At 41.7% G+C, this 20,921-nt stretch overlaps 1 protein-coding gene across 1 annotated transcript in view; it reads left to right on the top strand.

Annotated features, from left to right (window-relative positions):
- KIAA0825 (KIAA0825 ortholog) overlaps window positions 1-20,921 on the top strand; it is a 413,025-nt gene that overhangs the window by 161,999 nt on the left and 230,105 nt on the right. Inside the window, exons 12-13 of the mRNA XM_061622304.1 lie at window positions 5,375-5,488; window positions 10,528-10,667. Of these exons, the coding sequence (XP_061478288.1) occupies window positions 5,375-5,488; window positions 10,528-10,667 (254 nt within the window). The remainder of the gene's footprint in view (window positions 1-5,374; window positions 5,489-10,527; window positions 10,668-20,921) is intronic.

The raw sequence follows: 20,921 nt of genomic DNA, 5'->3' as shown, positions 1-20,921 counted from the left end.
TATCTGTTTTAATCCTAAGAGGGGCAGGACAGGTAGAAGATCTATTGTAAGAAAGGCAATATTTTAAAAAGTCATTGAGTGATGAAATCAGGGTTGATCCATGAGAATGAGGAGAAGAGGGCAAGACAAGAGGCAGGAGTCTGAGAGGAAAAGGATAAGTGGGAGAGAGATTAAACAGAGATGAAATGTACACATGACCAAAACCCCCAAAAGTGTGGGAGGCTTAAGTTCTCATATTTATTTAAAATAGCCAGTCAAATCTTTAGATGCAGACCTCTAATAAACTACAATCTAACTAAATAATATTTAGTTGTGACGTCAAGGCTGTAACTTGTCTTGAGTGTGTTATGTTAGGAGAAAGTTAAAGTAGAAATCATCCTTTTAATACATAAATAAAAACATCTCCCTCCATTTATCTGACAGCTTCATGATATTCCTCAGTATAATTTCATAATAAAATTATTTTGAGGAGAAGTCAGCATTGGAGAAAGTGTCATGCTGATTATAATTCAAAACAGAAGAAAAAGCCATATTTTTGTATAATTCTGCCGTAATCTATTAAATTTCATATTTTAGGTTTTGGCAAGAACATTTTTTTTCCACCTCTTCATGCATTCATGTCCAGTTACACAGCCCTTTGAGACTGTAAACAAAGTAATACAACATGACTGTTCCTAAGATTAAATCCAGTGGGTTTTACATATTGTATCCAAGGAATATAACAGCAAACTTATTATTGATCAAGCAACCGTTGTACAACATACATCCCATAAACACATGCTAGTGATAGCCATCTTTGCTTCCTTAGAGAACTGAAACCTACTTTGCAATCAATAAACATCAGGGAAGTAGCACACTTGACTCAGAACTATGTGTCTTGAAGCCCTTCAAAATATGGAGTTCCTTTTATTCTTTCATATAAGAATTTCCTTTTTGCAGATTGGATATTTTAATATATGAAGGAAAGAAACTAAGTAGGGAAAATGATATCAGTTACTCCTGAAAAATTGGAAGCATGTGGTCACTAGTATTGCTACAAGTAGTCCATCTCTGGAAAAGAGTATGACATTATTTTAACTGACAACACTGATACTGGCTCAGGCCATGTATAGAATTATAACTAATCTAAATGGCCTCCTAAGGCTGACATCCTGTTTTTCTCTAACACAAAGACAAATATTGTTACTCTCAGCATTTTAAAACTAAATGTCCTTTAGTATTAATATATCACACTCTTCTTAAGATTGCCCATGGCTAGGGTTAACAGAGTATTCCTAAATGGTAGATTTCAATAGAGAAATACCACTACTGTCTGCTGATAGATAAAATGGTAATGATGCAATGCACGTCACACATTTTTGTACAAAGTTTGCAAATCAATTTTCTTTGATTTCCATTTATGACTTAGCATTCCCCACAAAAAAACCCAGCACTATCCACTAAATATTTTTATGTGCATTGATGTTTCCTCTTGTTTCTCAGTGGTCCTGTTTTATCTACAGCACTGGGTTAGAAGTAGTGATTCCATTATTAAGACATTTCTCACTGGGTGATTCAAAGATAGTGATGACTTGCAAATGTGAATAAGCCTCCAGGATCAAACACCTGAAACTGTCCTGCCCCAACTTGAAGAACTCAGACTCAGCTGTAGTTTTTTTCTTTTATTGAAGTAAGAGAAAATTTCAGTTCTGTACGCTTAATGAATCTGCCTATGACTTACTCAGAACTCAGCATCCCTCTCTAGCTAACTAGGCATAACTTGGTGGCAATAAGATGTTGACTCAGCAACTAACCCTTCCCCCGCACCTAGCTTAAATAGGGCTGGGTGGACTTCCTACTTGTGTGTAGCCCAAGTCACAGTTGGGTGCGCGTGCGTAAGCACAGACTCCTCATGAGTTGGGATTGTTGAATCTCCCGCCGCATTCGCCTCCTGGACCAGGATGAAGGCAGGGCTTCAGTCTCTGTCCTGTCCTCTCCCTCTTTGGGGGAAGAGGTGTCTGGCAGTGGTGCGGGCACTGGAAGAGGTGCCTTGTCCGATGGAGGGGTGGCAGGCGGGTCTCTCTAGGTGGGTTTCTGGGATCGAGGGAGGTGACCCATCAGCATCCAGAGCAGGGTCCGCTTCAACATCCCTCCCCTTGCTGGGTCCTTCCCCACTGGAACATCCCAGTCCAAGTCTTCCTCACACCCCCTCCTGCATACCGGTCCACCCCCTGCTAGCATGGCTCACAACAGAAACAGAGCTTCCATATCAGTTCATATAACCTCAAACACAATGGGTTCAATCCAGAGTTCTGTGAGCAGTCTTCCATTTGTGGAACAGGATGCTCTTAAATGTCACCTTGCCATTTAACTGCACCCATGGAAAATCTGTTCCAGTTGTGGGGAACTTTCTGGAACAGCATAGGATGAGGCACAGGGGACTGTAGGTGAATGGGGAACTACTGAAAATCACCTTCCCCTGTTTAATTAATGTTCCTCTGGAACCAAGCGCCTTACATTAATGAGGGGCTCGGCTAGATCCAAGCCAATTAGAATAGAGCTCACATGTTAAGGTTTGTGTCACAGACACAGCAAAACAAGGTGGAAGAATGGATTGTACCTCTTCAGATTTTAGGTACTGGATGCCATTTTTAATACTCCTCTCCCTAAAAAAACCCCAAGAAGTTTAGGACAAAATAAAACAAAAACATATTATGGAAAATAGTTAAAGCTCAGCTCTTTGTAAGTTTTCTGCAGAGTGTTTTTATGCAGAGAAGCATTCAGAAAAGTGATTTTCCCCACCCACAGTCTGAAATGGTACCATCCATTCTATCAGCTCATTCTGCCACACTATTCTCCCTGGTTTTGCTCCATCTAGACACATCACGTCAGCTGCAAATAATCAAGTGCTGGGTAATCAAGTGATGAGAAATCAAATAATATAGATGCATGTGTAAATTGGTCTTGTGTGGTAGCTTTTGTAGGTTTGGCAGAGTAAGGAAACAAAAAAAGATATTTCTTATTGCCTTCGTTACTGCTGTATAGTGTCTATGATAATACTCTATTTAATAAACTAACAAGCCAAGTTCTGTGATTTATCCATGTCTGCATCCTTTTGCCATTGTCCTCTATGGCTGCCACCTCTGTTCACTAGATCAGCTGTCTTACCCTCACATAGAATGATGCTGGCATATTCTGGTCCTTGGCTCTATGTCTCTAGAATGCATAGTGGAGGTAGAGCCAACACTATTGAAATGAGTAGTTTATATGTGCAATGCATGTAATTATTTGCAACTCCCATCTGCAAATGTAATGACAATATTGCTTTGAAGTTGGGATCAACCTTGACATTATCAGAGTTTTGCACATTCCTGAAAATGCATTTTGGCTGCTAATAAATTATCATGACTACAATCCACAACAATTCAATTTTACTGTCTGTTTCAGTGGAAACCTATGTTACCTGTTCAGTTTTATTGCCAGTCTGTTGTATTCCACTAAAAAATAAAAGGTTCCAATGTTTTTACACAAAAGCTCATAGAACTCCCAGTTATCCTAATTCACTTTAATACTATCAGCATGTAAATGCTATTTCTAGTAATCTTTGCAGTCACTCAAATTCTGAAGGAATTTTTACAAATTTCATTTTTGAGGGGAGGGGAATCTATATTTTATAGATTTTAGCTGTTAACAATTTCCAGCAAGAACAATACATCTTGTTATTTCTTGCTATTTCAGCAAAATTAAGTCCAATTGATAAGAGTATTTATGAGTAAGGCAAAGTACACCAAACTATCTCAGCAGTTGTATCCACTATGAATTTTCAGTAATTTATCTTTTCACTGTCCCACCATATATACAACAGGTGCTTCTCCTAATGAGACTTGCCCTGTTCTTGTAAGTTTCTCTTTGTGTCTTTTCGTGCTTTTTCCTGTTTTCTTTCTTTTTAAAAAATCATGTTTAACATTTGAAAGTATTTTAGATTTTCAAAGAGAAAACATCCTAGATTCATGCAACTTGATATTCTACCAAATTTAAGTTTTATTTCCAACACAAAATTATTCAAATTCTATAAGGCATCAGTATTAGAATTCATCATTTAGGCATCTCATGATTTCATACCAGCACTGAGATTTACAAGATCAGTTCTCACCTTGTCATTTGCTACAGAAGAATAGCACAACTCTAGCATGGAATTTTGCCTTTGTATCAAATACTTTCACAGATGCTTTCACTAGTTTTGAGACAAGAGACAGCTGCTATAGCATATCTTATACTTAAAGAACATTTCCAAGTAGCTATGGTTATGCATCAATGAATATATCCAGCTTAAATGTCCTACCATATCTATCTGCTAGCAGTATTTTCAATGCTACCCCTGGACAGTGAGATTATGTTATTTACTGGTGTTTAGATTGCATTTATATAATATTTAAATATATTAATACATTAATATATTTCAGTCAAACTAATAATTTCAAAATGACTTTAGAAATTTGCCTGGAATGTATTACAACTAAAGAAGACAGGAGGTCACTCAATATCCTTCAGGATATGCCCTTGCATCTAGGCAGGAGGAAGGGCACACTAATGCTTGACTCCTCTGAGAGAATGGTCCCATAATCTACCAGATGGACCTTGCCTCATAACCAGAATCAGAGTTTCCTTATTCATCCCAGAACCACAAGCCTAGAAAATACTGGCGCTGGAAGCTGGCATGCAGAGAGCTTCTCACAGCTACAAGCCTGCACAAGATTTATACAAGAGCAACAAAAGTTGCAGAAAATCGCTCCTCAGTTTGCATGAGTGTGAATGGCCCTGTGAAATTGGGGAGCAAGTTTCAGCCCAGCTGACAAACTATGGGGAGCAACAGCAGGCAAAGATTATTATTGTTGTGGCCTGTCTGTTGGAAACAGGATGCTGGACTAGGTGTGTCTTTGGTCTGATCCTGCAAGCCACTCCTGTTCTTATAAATGGCTTTGCAGCTTGCCTTAAAGGTATTGGATGACTATTGAAGTATTATCCATTAAAATATATATATAGCTATATAGATGATAGCTTAATTCTGAGCAAAATTGTTTTATAATATTAAACTTTGATTTGAATTCTAAGAACTGGAAGTTTGCTTGTGCAACATGGCTTTCCTCCTTCCTACTGCCTCCTTCTGCTGTAGCCCTTGGCAACTCCTCAAATGTCACTCCTCTGGATTGGGAGACAAACTATAATGGTGTGTGATGTGGCACAAAGAGCTACAGTGGGAGTGACTTGGAAATGGAGACACACACCCCTTGTATGAGCTGAAATATCTTCTATGAGTAGCTCTTTGGTCACAAGCATTCAATGGCTTTTAAAGAGATATGATAATATTTTACACTGAACTACTTGTATTTTTCAGAACATTCCATAGTAGCTCTGGTGATCACTTGCCTTCAGACGTTTTGGAGCCTACTGTTAATCAGCCATTACACTGGTTATCTGGCATTGCAGAATTTTCTGCTTCTTTACTGAAGTGAGTATCTTTGTGTTATAACATAGATAGAATCTATTGATGTTTTAGGGCGCAGTCCACCTTTCTGCCAGGCTGGGGTGAGTTGGATGCTGAGGATCCCTGGTGGCACCAGCAGGCTCCTAGCTGTGCTGTGTTGTGCTGGCCTCTGTTGGAAGCAGCCCTCCGCGACAGCTGAGCCGTGGTACCACCAGGAGCCTGCCAGCACTGCTGGGGTTCTGTTGGGGACAGCCAGCCAAGTGGATGGAGGGCTGGTGGAAGCCACTGAAAGCCTTGAAAACGGGGTGTTTCTGGGGCATGGTGGGGAAGGAGCTGTGGGGGGGAACTTACACAAGATCCTCCTCGCATTCAGACCCCTCCCCTGGGTCCTGATCTCCCTGTAAACCCTGCTGGCCAAAAGTCTGGCACAGTAAAATTATTTTCTTACATTTCCATTGTGTCCTACAGGGAGCGTTTACTCCCCGGGAGGCCTGTTCATCAGAGCCAGTGTTTAGCTGGGCTGGCAACTCCCGAGAGGGAGGAGGATCCTACAGAGCTTTCTGCTGGCTCCTCCTCTGCCAGCCCCTCTTCCGCCAGCTCCCCACCATTTAGATAGCTCTGCCCGTTGAAATATTATTTATTTATTTGTACTTATAGCCTGCCCTTCGCCAAATGGGTTACAAAAATATCATAATTAAAGTAAGTACAATATACAATTAAAATCAAAAGATAAAATCACAAAAGCAAAGTATCAGAATAATAAAACAGCAGTGCACAGCAATGCAGTTTATTACAATAAGTTGTAATATATATTTCAGATAAAATGTTTTCATACTAGTTGTATCACTCAGATTGCATGTAGGGCCACTATAGTCTTAATGCAATTCTTGTTTTAGTGTTAACATTCAGACTCCAAACTTTAGAATAATACATAAAACTTTATTTGTATCTGAAGAAGTGGTAACTCTGTGAGTTAGAGAAGCTAGATAATTCTATGAAACTAAGCTTCATTTGGACTTCATTTGGTATTTTTAGAACTTACTGCATGTTTAGAAGCAATGCATAATTTTCTTGCTGTTTCAGTAAGTGTAACAACAATTTACATATGAAACATATGCTATCAGCCGTACTGTCATTCCTTTTCTAACTTTGGACCAAAAGTCCTCCCACACCCATTTTTGCAGGATTGTTATTGCTCCCCACATTATTTTGTGTCGTCCCCTTCCCCAGTAACCTGAGGTATTGGTAACGAATGTTATAATTTTTAATGCTTACTTTTTTGGGGGGAGGGGAGGTAAATGTTTAGCTTCCGCTGTCCTAAATTCCTCTGTCTCTATTTCAAGGTAACTTTTTTGTACCATGGAAGATCCTAATACAGTAAAAAAATATAAAACTGCACTTGAGACAGTTTATTAAAGCCCAGTGTGTTTTGAATTGAATGGCTATTCTTTGGGGAAACTATAAAACAAGTATATGTTCAGCATATGTGTGTAAACTCGATTATAAAAACAAGTATAACCCTATTCAGGTGTTAAACGCTTTGCAGAATTGAAATCACATTGGGGGAGAGCAGGGGCCACATTTGATCTAAACCAGGAAACCTGTTCTATATGGGTGAGCTCCCAGTCATTTAGAACCCTAATCTTGTAGGAAACCTACTCAAGTAGACATGCTCCCTACTTCATGCCTTCTCCAATTAGTGGAGGAAGGCAGGGCTGTTTCTTGAGGATTCTACAAAGAGGTCAGGGACACAGTGAACATGGCTCTACTCTCTAATCACATGAAAGACCGAATGCTGTAATAGGGCTCGTGTCTTTAAAATTACATATGAGTCAATATAAAAGGAATAATATGGCAAAGCTTATAAAATGGGACTAAATAAACAGCATAAATGTTGTTTTGACATGAGAAAAATGTATAAAAATATGTCATATCTCCAAACAGTATAACATATGTAGCACTTTTCTCCAAATATACTGCATCATTTGAAACAGAATACTGACTTAAAAAGAAATTGTAAGCAACACAAGCTTCCTCCCAATTTGCCTTTGTCTTCACTTCCTTCTTTCCCTGACCCTAATGGACTAGAAAACAATCAGTTGTATCCTGTGTTGCATGAACTCCACTGGCATAAGTTTACATTCTAACCCTTTACTGAAGTTCACCTGATCCTCAGGAGAGGCTTTGAGGGCGGATGCTCATGGGTTACAATATAGAGGATGGGGTGGGAAGCACTGCACAAGCGGACTTCAGTTTGTGTAATGCTGGATACAGTCCTATAAATATGTTAAGCTTCCTGCAGTATCACTGGAAGTAGTATTCATGCAGCTCAAAATTGGCCTTGAACAAATGTGTATTTATTTACTTACTAATTTTTTTATTGCATCTTTCCTCCAGAATCTCAAGACAGCATACATAGTTCTCCCCTCCACCCAATTTTATTTGTACAGCAATCCTGCGAGATAGGTTATGCTGAGAGGGTGGTTCACATCAAATAGAAAGCTTTGTGACCAAGTGAAGATTTGAAGTAGGGTCTCTCTGATCCTAGTCCAGTACTCTCTGATCCTAGTCCAGCACTCTAACCACTACACTACACTGTTTTTCTTTGGCAGCTGTTGCAATCAATAATGCATCATAGATAATCTGGTAGCTCTTTCATTATTTTTCATTAACAGGCAAATCCACTTGCAGGCATACCAGCACGCACATGCTACCCTTGATTTCATGTTTTTTGTCAGCATGGATTGTAAACTCCCCCACCTCGGCCGCCATGCATCTGATAAAATGGGTTCTAGTCCACAAAAGTTCGTGCCATCATAAATTAGTTAGTTTGAGTTTTATTTTTATTTTTAAATGTTTAAATTGTATTTTAACAAAATAAACACCTTCAGAAATTGACTTCCATGTTGATTTAGTGACTGAAGATCTTATCTTAAGCACTGTTGATCTCATGTGTGTATGAAAGAAGATAGAGTTCCAGTTAGCCCTAGTGTCAGTGCTGCAGTTTCCACTGGCATTGAGCTGGTAGTCATTTCCTTCTACTTCCAGTGCAGCTTAGTGGTACCATGCAAAAGCATTCACATCTTGCTCTAAAGGATATGAAGAAAGTGATGAAGTTGCCAACAACTTCTCCATGTAGCATCCTATGAGCTGGCCTTTACCGTAGTTTTATGGAGGCAGATGCAAACCATCACTTGTTCTTTTCTTATTACAGAATTAAACATGTATATGTGTCATATTTTATATATAGTTCACCTTTTGCCTCTTCATGTGGCTAGCTTTGTGTTCACAGCTACATGAGCTTGGAGGATGACAGAACATATGCCTTTCCATATGTCCAATGTAAAACTTTTCTGTGCATTTGCTAGTGCTAGCGTAGTGGCTGCAGGGAATGTCTGTAGTACTCTGTTTTCCCTCTGAGTGAATCACATCAACTGTACATTTTAATTTGCATTATGCTCTAAGAGCCAAGAATTGCCAAATACTGAAAGGCAATAACATCCCATCTGGTCAGTGATAATTGAGCTTTTTCTCAACCCCAGTATTCATAAGTTGCTTTAGATATTATTTGAATTATCTAACTGTCCAAAGGCTTCCCTTTTTCTACATTTAGCAATTGAAGAGAAAGGTTGCTTTGAATTGTATAGTGTTAGATATCTAATTATATAAAGAGATAATGGTAGCACTGTGAAGAGCTATTCATTTCCTGAATATTATCTAAATAAATGGAAATGTAGAAAACTTTGGGAAATGCAACAGAGAACTTGGCTAATATGTAGCCTTTACCCTTAATATATACTTCTTTCTATAGTGTTCCATGTCTCAGCATAGGCAAAGTTCAGCACAGGATAACTTTTCAATTTGCATTGTAGCTTCTTTCCAGTCAAGAAGTGAGAGCCCTTTTTGTCAGATGCATGGCAGCCGGGGTGGGGGAGTTTACAATCAGCGCTGACAAAAACTATGAAATCAAGGGTAGCATGTGCGTGCTGGTATGCCTGCAAATGGATTTGCCTATTAATGAAAAATAATGAAAGAGCTATCAGATTATCCATGATGCATATTTGATTCCAACAACTGCCAAAGAGAGACAGTATAGCGTAGTGGTTAGAGTGCTGGACTAGGATCAGAGAGTACTGGACTAAGACAAAGACAAATAGTCTTATTTATTTATTTCCCTTTTTCTTTGAGAAGAACTTAGCAGGGGCACAACATACTGGAAAGCCTAATTGAAACCTCACTGAAAACAATTGAAATCTCATTTGAAACAAACTGGAACTGCCCAAGATCATGACAGTTTTTTCCATTTCAATGGGGAAAACTTCCAAATGGAATCTGCTGCCGTGTAATAGAACATAACTAAAGGTGGAATGTTCTCAAGTATTCTCCATGAAGTAAACTGTCCAGTACTCTCCAGTCACCTAATACTCCAAACAGATTTGCCAACATTTCACAGTAATTTCTACTGAACGCCATGTAATTCAAGTCTCTGATCCAGTTTTTAACACTGACCTTTAGCTACAATAAACATTTCTCGACCAGACTTAACTGTATGTATCTTTTTTATATTACCAAATATATTTTTATAGTTCTGTCTTAATCATAGAGTCCCTATTGGCTTTCATCATATTTTCTCCTTTCCTCTATTTGTTTCTTTCTTATTCATTTCATGGACATGATTTCAAATATTTTATAAAAGCATTCTAAACAATAAAATACAACACTGAACTAAAATATAATGCCTCAAATTTATTCAGGCATTAAAAATATTTTTTGCCTCATGAAACAAGAGCAAACATGGCCCCAATGAAAGAGATAAGTGAGGTTACTTTGTATCAGTTATAAATTTGGCAGTCTACCAAATGTTAATTTGCTTTTAGCTAGTTGAGATTAAATGTAATTCCTTCCCTGAGCAGCTTTAAAGTAAGCAACCATGAAAGCATTTTCAGAGTAATCTGGGAGGAATTGACATTTAAAGGAGTTAGCATTACATCTGCACTTTAAAGCTATTAATTTTGTAGATAAATTAAATACATTATTCTGTCTTTTATCTTACATTTTGAAAGGACTCCATCACCCAGAGAAATGGCAGCTCAGGGTCAACTCAAGCTGCTCTTATCCCAACCATATTGTAATTGGAACTTGCTTTTGGAAACATTGCTACATCATGATTGTCTCTTAGTGAAAATTTTACTGAAGAGTTCCCGTAAGTACTGCCGTTCTGTATAGTTGTAATAGTATCACTGTAGAAACACAAGTACATTGTTGCAAATCACAGTTTGTGCCAAATGTAGTTTGCTACTATGTCTTAATTCACAAACCTTAGAAATACCATAGTGTGGGCCACAGCTTCACCTCAAGAGACTGCTGCATCATGAAACAAGGAAATTGGCTATTCAGCAGATGGAAAATGGAAACAAACAATTGGCTCTAAACTATGCTTTGCCTAATGTATGTTTTGAAGTGCAATCCATGGTTGCACCAGTTCGGCATGATAAGTGTACTTAGCAAAAGAGTGTTGAGGGTTCATTATTATTATTATGCTATTGGCAGCCTAGAGTATGGTATGTTTTTGTTTTATTTAAATAATCATTTTTTTAATATTAGATAGGAATTCACATTTTATTCTGCTAATATTGTTTTGAGTATAATATATATGTTTGAGATTTACTGAGAGCCAGTGTGGCATAGCAGAGTGTTGGACTATGACCTGGGAGACCAGGGTTCGAATCCCCACACAGCCACAAAGCTCACTGGGTGACCATGGGCCAGTCACTGCCTCTCAGCCTCAGAAGAAGGCAATGGTAAACCACCTCTGAATACTGCTTACCATGAAACCCCTATTCGTAGGGTCTCCATAAGTCAAGATCGACTTGGGCAGTACATTTCCATTTTGAGATTTACTGAAATGTTAGCTACAACAATTTTGAAGAACTATATTATATTAATAAAAAATTCTATCACTCTTTTTGCAAAGCAATTTCACATTAGTTTTATTAAGTTCATATACTGTTTAGTTTTCTCATTTCAAAATGGTCTAACATTTGTCAAAAGAGCACTGCCACTCTCCTTCCGTCATGTTTCTTATTGAATGTTGCAATGTGCTCATTTACATATTCAGATTCATGTCACTTTAGCAAAGACTGATAAATGTCTCATGAAGATCATATTCTGCTATTATCCTGTATTTATCTGCTATTATCCTGTACTAGCTTTTTCAAGTATCACAAAGATGAAATGACAGAATTTACTAAGCTATTTATTTGTTTGTAATTATGTATTTATTAGATTTATATCCCGCCCTTCCTCCCAGTAGGAGCCCAGGGCAGCAAACAAAAGCACTAAAAACACTATTGACTGACCATTCCCCTGAGCTTCAGCAGATTGTATTTTGCTTAGAAATGTTGAGCCATAAACAAGTGTGTCTCAAGCACAAAATGTGGAAATCATCTTAGAGTTTGCTTTTCTAAGAAAATTCCTTATTGTGTAAGAAGGGATCATAGGCCCTATCCAAAAACCATAGTCAACAGCATTATGTTGCAAGTTCTTCAAAGAGTTTGACATGTAAGCAGTAAATAAATAAATAAAATCCCTTAGGTTTGCTTGAGGGGGAAAGAGTCTACTGCAATGGATCTAGTCTCTTCTTGCCATTTTTTAAAAATGTATTGACTAATTACACTTATAACCCACATTTTATACAGGGAGTTCTGGGCAGTTTACATAGTGTCCTCAGATAGCCTCCCAATCAAACCTGCTCAGCTTCAGTAAAAATGCTGCATCATGTACTCTTCAGTCTATGTCTTGGGCAGAGCTTGGAAAAGTTACTTTTTTGAACTACAACGCCCATCAGCCCAATCCAGTGGCCATGCTGGCTGGGGCTGATGGGAGTTGTAGTTCAAAAAAGTAACTTTTCCAAGCTCTGGACTGGGCCCCAGAGGTACATAGAAATGCTTGAGAGAATGGGGTCATAAAGTGACAGTGTTGTTGCTATGGAATGCTGGTGTTTATCACTTAATGAGCTAGATTTAAATCCTAGATAAGTGAGCTGAGTTAACCACTTTTTAAAAAGTTATGTCTGCATTTACCACTGAAATTCCCCTAAAGCAAAATTCAGAGTAAATGTGAGAGTTCTTCCTCATTAAAAAAAAACAAAAACCCTGAAGAATTGTAAGGGCCGCCAAAAAGAGCTTCAGTAAGACTTGTAGTATTTATTAGTAAGGTTTCACACATCCTTAGTGGATACTAGATTTTGCTTAAACTAATATTTTAAGCAAATTTGGAGCCTTAGCCTCAGGAACACATTTGAGGTATTTTGCAACACACAAAGAAATTTATAATGGAAAAAGGTCACTTTGCACTTCTGAGTCACAACTATATCTATGTCACTAGTACTAGCTAATAGAATCCTCCTCTCCTTCTTTCCTTTGCTCCTTGTGTTGTATCTTTGGCATACACTGGCCTAGTTCACATGTAATGCTAACCCATGGTTTAATGCTACATGGAAAAGCTAGAAAGAGACTAAATAAAGCCTGAGGCCTGAATGCTCTATCCTTCACTTTCTCCTCCTCCCATGCAGCTGGTAGGACTTCACCAGCACTTTAATTTCCCCCTAATCTCTATTTGTTGTCTCTAAACCAGGGATTGTTATTTATCACAAACTCTTGTTGGTTTCAAATCAAGCCAACTTTAAACCATGGGTTATGAAATTGGCCTGTTTAACCAGATTTTGTGATAAACCATGATCCCTTGTTTACAGACAACAAAACATCAACATTAGGGGAAAGTGAAATTATATACTGGTAAAGAAATATTTTTGGTTGTGTAGGAAGAAAGGAGAAAGGGAAGCACACAAGCTCTGCTCATGTACATAATCCTAAACCATGGTTTAATGTTACATGTGAGCATAGCCACTGATTTCACAATGTTTCCCATTCAAAATATATGGAGAAGGGGTAACAGAAATGACACAATTCCATTATACATCTTAACCACCTGGTTTGATTAACATGGTTCAAGCTAATGCACAGAAGGTGTTGGGAGCTAGAACTGGACACTGTGAGAAATGGCCCTGGAGAAGGGTTAACAAGAAGGGCCTCGGAACAAGGAGAGAGAACATGTCTTATATGCAGAGCTTAGAAGATTATTTTTTAAAAGGAATAGTAAATTACAATTAATGTTACATGGCCCCAAAAAGGAATAAATTACCATTACAATTACAATTGTTCTAAAAGAAATAGATTACATTACCATTACTCAAAAGTAATCACTACAATTACAGTTGTTACTTACCAGAAATGCCCATTAGAGTGCCTACAAGATGCTGGTATTAGCTGCTGCATATCTAACTAGCCTAAAACAACATTAAAAATACACACACAGAGGTAGTAGAATAAAATATTTTTTTTTCCCTATGAGTCCGGCCATCACAGCGGGTATTAGCTCCACCTATCGTGCGAAGGCAAGAATGTCTTTGAAGTCAAGACTAGGGGCGTCAGGCCCCTCCCACTCTCCAGTTCATTCTTGCCTTCCTGCGAACAAGATTGAAATCCTATCATTGAGATCCTATAGCGTAGAATTTAGCTAAGTTGTTTTCGTATTTGTTTACTTTGTGTTTAAATGTCATTTATCTCTGTTGCTTGTTTGAGGTTCTTTCCTCAGAGACCGCGGCTGAGGTTCTCCCTGATTGGTCTTTAACCTTTTATTTTTCGTTTATTCTCTTGCTTGTTTGAGGACCGTTTTGAGCTTCGGGAGATCCAGCTCTTTCTCTCCCGTAACGGTTTTTCCCTGTCTCAAGCCGCGCTCTGTGGAGCCCTTGGAGAGACCGCGGCTGCGGTTCTCTCCCAGGCGGGAGCCTGCGGCTGCGGCTCCCTGCCTTTTTTCCAACCTTTTTTTTTACCTGCCGGGGTTCTGCCTCCCTAGAGCCTGGTGATCCGGCTCTCTCTCCGCAACTTTAATTTCGCCGCGGAGAGCCCTGCTCCCGGCGGCGGCAGCGACTTGCCTCCTGCTGCCTCATCCCTCACAGGCTTCTCTCGGCACTTTGATTTCGCCGCGGAGAGTCCTGCTCCCGGCGGCAGCAGCGGCTTGCATACTGCTGCCTTATCCCGCACAGGCTTCTATCTGCTCTTTCTTCTTGGGGGTTTTCTTGGAGCTGCTAGTGCGGCTATCGGCCCCGCGGCTCCCCCTGCGAGGCTGTGCTGAGCTACCCTTCCCCCAGTTTGTTACCAGACGGCCGCCATTGCTCTGTCTTTCTCCTCCATTTTTAGATCATTTTTTCCCGCCATTTTTGTTGAATTCAAATTTCCCGCCTTTTTTGTTACCCCTTTATTAACCATCGGATACCTTCCCTGCAAGCTATCTGTATGTGTGTTGTCTGTGTGTTGTAGACAGAGTTACACAGGGCTTCCTCACACACAAAATTACTGTGACTGTATCATCAAGGCTGGAGTTTTAATACAGTGGCTGACTTGTACTAAATTTGAATTATACTCAGTACCATCAAGGCTGGAGCTTTAAATCAGTGGCTGACCTGTACTAAATCTGAATTATATTCAGTATTATCAAGACTGGAGCTTTAATATCAGTGGCTGACTCGTACTAAATCTGAATTATATTCAGTATTATCAAGGCTGGAGCTTTAAGATCAGTGGCTGACTTGTACTAAATTTGAATTATATTCAATATCATCAAGGCTGGAGCTTTAATATCAGTGGCTGACTTCTACTAACTGAATTATATTCAGTATTATCAAGGCTAGAGCTTTAATATCAGTGGCTGACCTGTACTAAATCTGAATTATATTCAGTGTTATCAAGGCTGGAGCTTTAATATCAGTGGCTGACTTACACTAAATCTGAATTATATTCAGTATTATCAAGGCTGGAGCTTTAATATCAGTGGCTGACTTGTACTAAATTTGAATTATATTCAATATCATCAAGGCTGGAGCTTTAATATCAGTGGCTGACTTCTACTAACTGAATTATATTCAGTATTATCAAGGCTAGAGCTTTAATATCAGTGGCTGACCTGTACTAAATCTGAATTATATTCAGTGTTATCAAGGCTGGAGCTTTAATATCAGTGGCTGACTTGCACTAAATCTGAATCATATTCAGTATTATCATGGCTGGAGCTTTAATATCAGTGACTGACTTGTACTAAATCTGAATTATATTCAGTATTATCAAGGCTGGAGCTTTAATATCAGTGGCTGACTTGTACTAAATCTGAATTATATTCAGTATTATCAAGGCTGGAGCTTTAATATCAGTGGCTGACTGGTAATAAATTTGAATTATATTCAGTATCATCAAGGCTGGAGCCTTAATATCAGTGGCTGACCTGTACTAAATCCGAATTATATTCAGTACATCCTGCTCCTTCTGTGGCCGTGTACCACGCCTGAAATCCAGCCTACAGCACTAATCTGAACTATATTTTGTACATCCTGCCCCCTCTGTGGCCGTGTACCAAACCTAAAATACAGCCTATATTATACTAACGCTGATACCACAGTGCATTCTGCCCCCTCTGTGGCAGTGCACTTAGCCATCTGCCAGTGTATTCTACCCCCTCCGTGGTCGTACGCTGTGCCAGTTCGGGTCTTTACATCCTGCCCCCTCCGTGGCAGTGTACTGCACCCAAGTTAATATAAGATGGCAGAACAGCCAGGCATGTCGCAATCAGCCAATATGATGCCAGATCAGCCAGGCATGTCACAAACAGCCCAGCCACAACACTCCAAGGTGACTAAGTCTAAGCATGTTAAAGTAATGGCTAAGACAAAACATATTTCCAGCCATAACAAACCAAAGCGGCCACGCTATGCCTCTGTGCCAACCACCACCACTACCACAGCAACCCAGGCACACATAAACGATATACTTCATTCCCCTGCTACTTTCTCTGACGAGGAGGTTTTTGCTGGCTTTTCCACTCAGCTTTCACCTAACCAGCCTCCCTCCGTTTTACCGCCCCAAACATCTGCTCCAATACCGGCTCAGGCACAAACATCTGCCACAACCGGGCTGCAGCTGTCCCCTGATTTCTTCTCCCAACTTCAAGCCATGCTGGCATTTATCACCCAAATGCAGTCACTACCACAAGTTCCGGCCATACCTCAACTCAACATGGACCAACGTGCGTGTCATGAAGCTCATCCTTCCTGCTCACCAAATCCCTTCGATATAGCCAGAGGCAGATGTATTGACGAAGCCTCGTATGCGGAGGAGTCAACCTTCACTGACCACGTTGAAGGAGATGACTGGAGCGACGATTCAGATCATGAGGAGGATACATCGTATCGCTTGTTTAATGCCTCAGACTATCAGCCCCTGGCACGCAGGGTAGTTAATACCCTTGGTCTACAGACTGCGCCTTCAACTTCTTCCGCACCAGCCATCAAAGGGGCCAAGGTTCTCAAATCTCCTGCACTTATTGAACACTACATCCCGGTGCCGGACCCAATTGCCAAATTGGTATCTGAAGAATGGGCTCAACCATTTCAATCTCGCCACTTCCAGAACCTGGCTGACAGGCTTTACGCCCTAGCTCCGGACTTTGCCACCAAGTTACACGCCCCTGGCATAGACGAACCAATCGCACGCCTCGTTTCACGATCCCTTTTGCCCGGGGAAGGGGAATCCCAACTAAAGGACACTACTGAGCGTCGAATAGACTTCACCCTCCGCAAAAACCACGAGGCCACTGCCCTATCCACGCGTGCCTCCGCTTCAGCCTCCATTTTCTACAGAGCAGCTATGATGTGGCTGGATGGTCTTCTAGAGGACACTAACCCTGATCCTGTCGCCCTCAGAAGGTCACTGGTACAGTTGCGTAAGACAGCAGCTTTTGTGCCCGATGCCACCTTGGATGCCACTCATTTGGGGGCACGAGCCATGACGGCTCAGTTAGTCGCTCGAGGGACCCTCTGGCTTCGCCACTGGCAGGCTGATTCAGCGGCCAGAATGAATCTGGCCAGGTCTCCTTACTCCGGATCGTTACTCTTCGGTGAGGAAGCTCTAAAGGCAGTGGTGGTTGATCCCAAAGACGCCCACAAACCAGTTCTGGCCATTGTCCAGAACATCGACCATAGGCCTTCCAGGCGCTTTCCTTCCTTCCGTACTAACCATGCCTTTCGAGGAACGCGGCCAGGAGGACGAGGCCACAATGTCAGATTCTATGACCCCAATTCATCCAGGGGCTCCTGGAACCGACGCTTCCAGGGCAGAGACCTACGGCTGGCTTGTCAACGTCGACAAAAGCCATCTCTAACCAACCCAACACCTACTACATCTAGGGGCAATGTTGGATACCCTGCAGGCAATGGTATTCCTGGCTCCAGATCGCATCACTGCCATCACAAGCATCGCAAGGTCCCTGATGTAACAAACATCAGCAGACGTCATGCTTCTAGCCAGGGCGCTCAGAATGTTCATTTCTACAATCCATATTGTGCCATGGGCTCGAGCCCACGCTCGGCATCTGCAATGGACTTTACTGCCCTTTCAACAGGACATTGCCAGCTCCAACCATTGCAAAGTTCGCTTGATCCCCGCACTGCGCCTATCATTCCGCTGGTGGACGAGGTCCCAACACCTCTCCAAGGGCACGCCGTTCAGAGAACCACACAGATCTGTTGTAACCACAGATGCCAGCCTCATAGACTGGGGAGCCCACTGCAACTCCCAGTACGTTCAGGGGGTTTGGTCCACCATGGAGCAGACTCAAAGCATCAACTGGCTGGAGCTAAAAGCTGTACATTTAGCTCTAATTCATTTTCAGTCTCTGTTCCCTTTGGACCATGTCCTCATTCGAACGGACAACACGCGTGTAAAATCACATTTGAACAGACAGGGGGGCACCAGGTCTCGTCCTCTGCAGGACTTACCCTCCCTCACCTTCGTCTGTGCAGAACAACATCTACAATCCCTGAAAGCAGAACATCTCAGACGGATTTGGAATGTGACAGCAGACTGGCTCAGCAGACAACAGGTGTTTCCGGGGGAATGGAAACTTCACTCAGCCATTTTCCATCGCCTTCAGAGTCGGTTCGGCGAATGCTCAATCGACCTGTTTGCCTGCAGTCGCAATTGCCAGCTTCCCAGGTACCTTGCCCGATACCTGGATTCAACAGCGGAAGCAATGGATGCTCTGACAATACCGTAGCCAGACGGTCTCTTGTACGCCTTTCCTCCCATACCATTGTTAGCCAAAACCTTGAGGAAGGCGTGAGCCGAGAGGGCACAGCTGGTTCTGATAGCACCATTTTGGCCACGCCGACCGTGGTTCTCAGATCTTCTGGCAATGTCGATGATGGATCCTTGGACACTTCCAATCAGGCCAGACCTCCTATCCCAGGGTCCAGTACTGCACCAGGACCCTACTTGGCTCAATCTAACAGCGTGGCGTTTGAACGGGGACATTTGAGGTCAGCTGGACTGTCTGACGCTGTGATTGATATTATTTTGGCCTCGAGAAGACCATCCACTACTCGTATTTATCAACATACCTGGGTGGCTTTCTCCAAGTGGTGTCAGTCCCACCACCATGATCCATCCCGCCACTGTGCATCAGGTGCTGCAATTTCTCCATAGCGGCTTTATGATGGGACTTCGACCCAACACTCTACGTTGACATGTGTCCACTCTGTCGTCCATTCTCTCAGTGTCCTCCCCTGGAGCTCCTATTTCCTCACATCCGTTCATCAAACTTTTTTGGGGGGAGTCGCCCTTCACTCTCCGGCTGTTGTCCATCGGTTTCCCTCATGGAGTTTGCCGAAAGTTCTGCAGGCTTTGCAACGCCCTGCGTTTGAACCCATCAGGACTGTGCCCCTACGTATGCTGTCCTTCAAGGTCTTGTTTCTGATCGCAATCACATCTGCCAGACGCATTTCAGAGTTGGGCGCATTGTCTTCTGCTCGACACCTCTGCGTCTTCCATAAGGACTCTGTTGTGCTGAAGACTGATCCTTCCTTTTGTCCCAAGGTCGATTCAGTTTTTCATTGCAACCAGGACATTGTTTTGCCTTCCTTTTGCCCGAATCCTACCTATTCTCTCGAGAAGTCTTGGCGTTCGTTAGATGTCTGGAGGGCTCTCAAGACCTACCTGTCTAGGACCCAAGAGATTCGATGAACGGAGTCTCTGTTTGTATCCTTTCATCCAAGGTTTATGGGGCATAAAGTATCCAATCCTACCTTATCCCGTTGGTAGAGGGCATGTATTACTTTAGCATATGAGTCTCTGAAGCTGTTAGTTCCAGCTAGTATAACGGCTCATTCTACCAGGTCAGCTGCCACTTCGGCTGCTTTTCCCACTAATGGTCCTGTTGCCGATATTTGTAGGGCTGCAGTCTGGTCTACCCCACACTCGTTTATAAGGCATTATAAAATTGATCGCTATGCCACTGCTGACACATCTTTTGGCAGATGAGTGTTGCAACAGGTTCTTAATGAGGATTAGCATCCGGTCCCACCCTGTATGGGCTGCTTTGGTACATCCCGCTGTGATGGCCGGACTCATAGGGAAAATGGACCATTGGTCTCACCTGAAGGGTGATTTTCCTATGAGTCCGGACATCACGACCCTCCCAGTTGGAGGATGACTATATATTTTCTAATGTGTTCTATATTACTGTTACGCTATTATATTTAAATTTAAAAGTGAAGTCAAGACTTCTAGTTCTGTTATACCGCTATGTTGGAGTCATGTTACTATGCATGGTACTATTGTGTTATTTTCCTGCTGCCAGGCCTGTTGGCCTTGTTCTTGTATTTTTAGATATCTCTCCTTAGACTCGCTGCGAATGAACTGGAGAGTGGGAGGGGCCTGACGCCCCTAGTCTTGACTTCAAAGACATTCTTGCCTTCGCACAATAGGTGGAGCTAATACCCGCTGTGATGTCCGGACTCATAGGAAAATCACCCTTCAGGTGAGACCAATGGTCCAATCCGTAAGATAGCAGTTGCAGTCTCTCTGCTGGTAAGGGAGGCGGAGTGGGAGGAAGAGGCCACCACTCAGATCTTTGCACATCAAACCAAGTACAAACCCCCCCACTCACTCTCACTCTCACTCACTCAACCAGCCTCCTGTGCCCTGCCCTGCCACCAACTACGGCACATCCATCCAAGCAAACAATTGCTCCTGGGGTGCAAAAAGTTTAAACACTGCAAATGCACCAAAGTAGCAAGGGAGGGTGGCGGAGGCTACCTCGCGTGCCAAGTGCAAACACAGTATTCACACATACACATGTGGTTGTCTCTCACTTCCACAGTTCTTTATCTCCATTCTGCTGCTACCTCCTTTTCCTCCTTCATCCACTTCCTTGCCCTCTGGCTAGTTTCTCCCTCCACTCCATCCTTCACCACCACTGTCCATTTTAAAAAATAATTATTTTCTCCACTCCACCCCATCTTGATCTCTACCCTTGTCACCTCCTAAACACCCACAGAACACGAGGTTAG

This window comes from Rhineura floridana, chromosome 1, assembly GCF_030035675.1.
Source record: "Rhineura floridana isolate rRhiFlo1 chromosome 1, rRhiFlo1.hap2, whole genome shotgun sequence".
In the NCBI taxonomy this organism is placed as follows: domain Eukaryota; kingdom Metazoa; phylum Chordata; class Lepidosauria; order Squamata; family Rhineuridae; genus Rhineura; species Rhineura floridana.
Note: the sequence above shows the minus strand (reverse complement) of the source record. Positions and strands in the feature narration are given on the sequence as shown.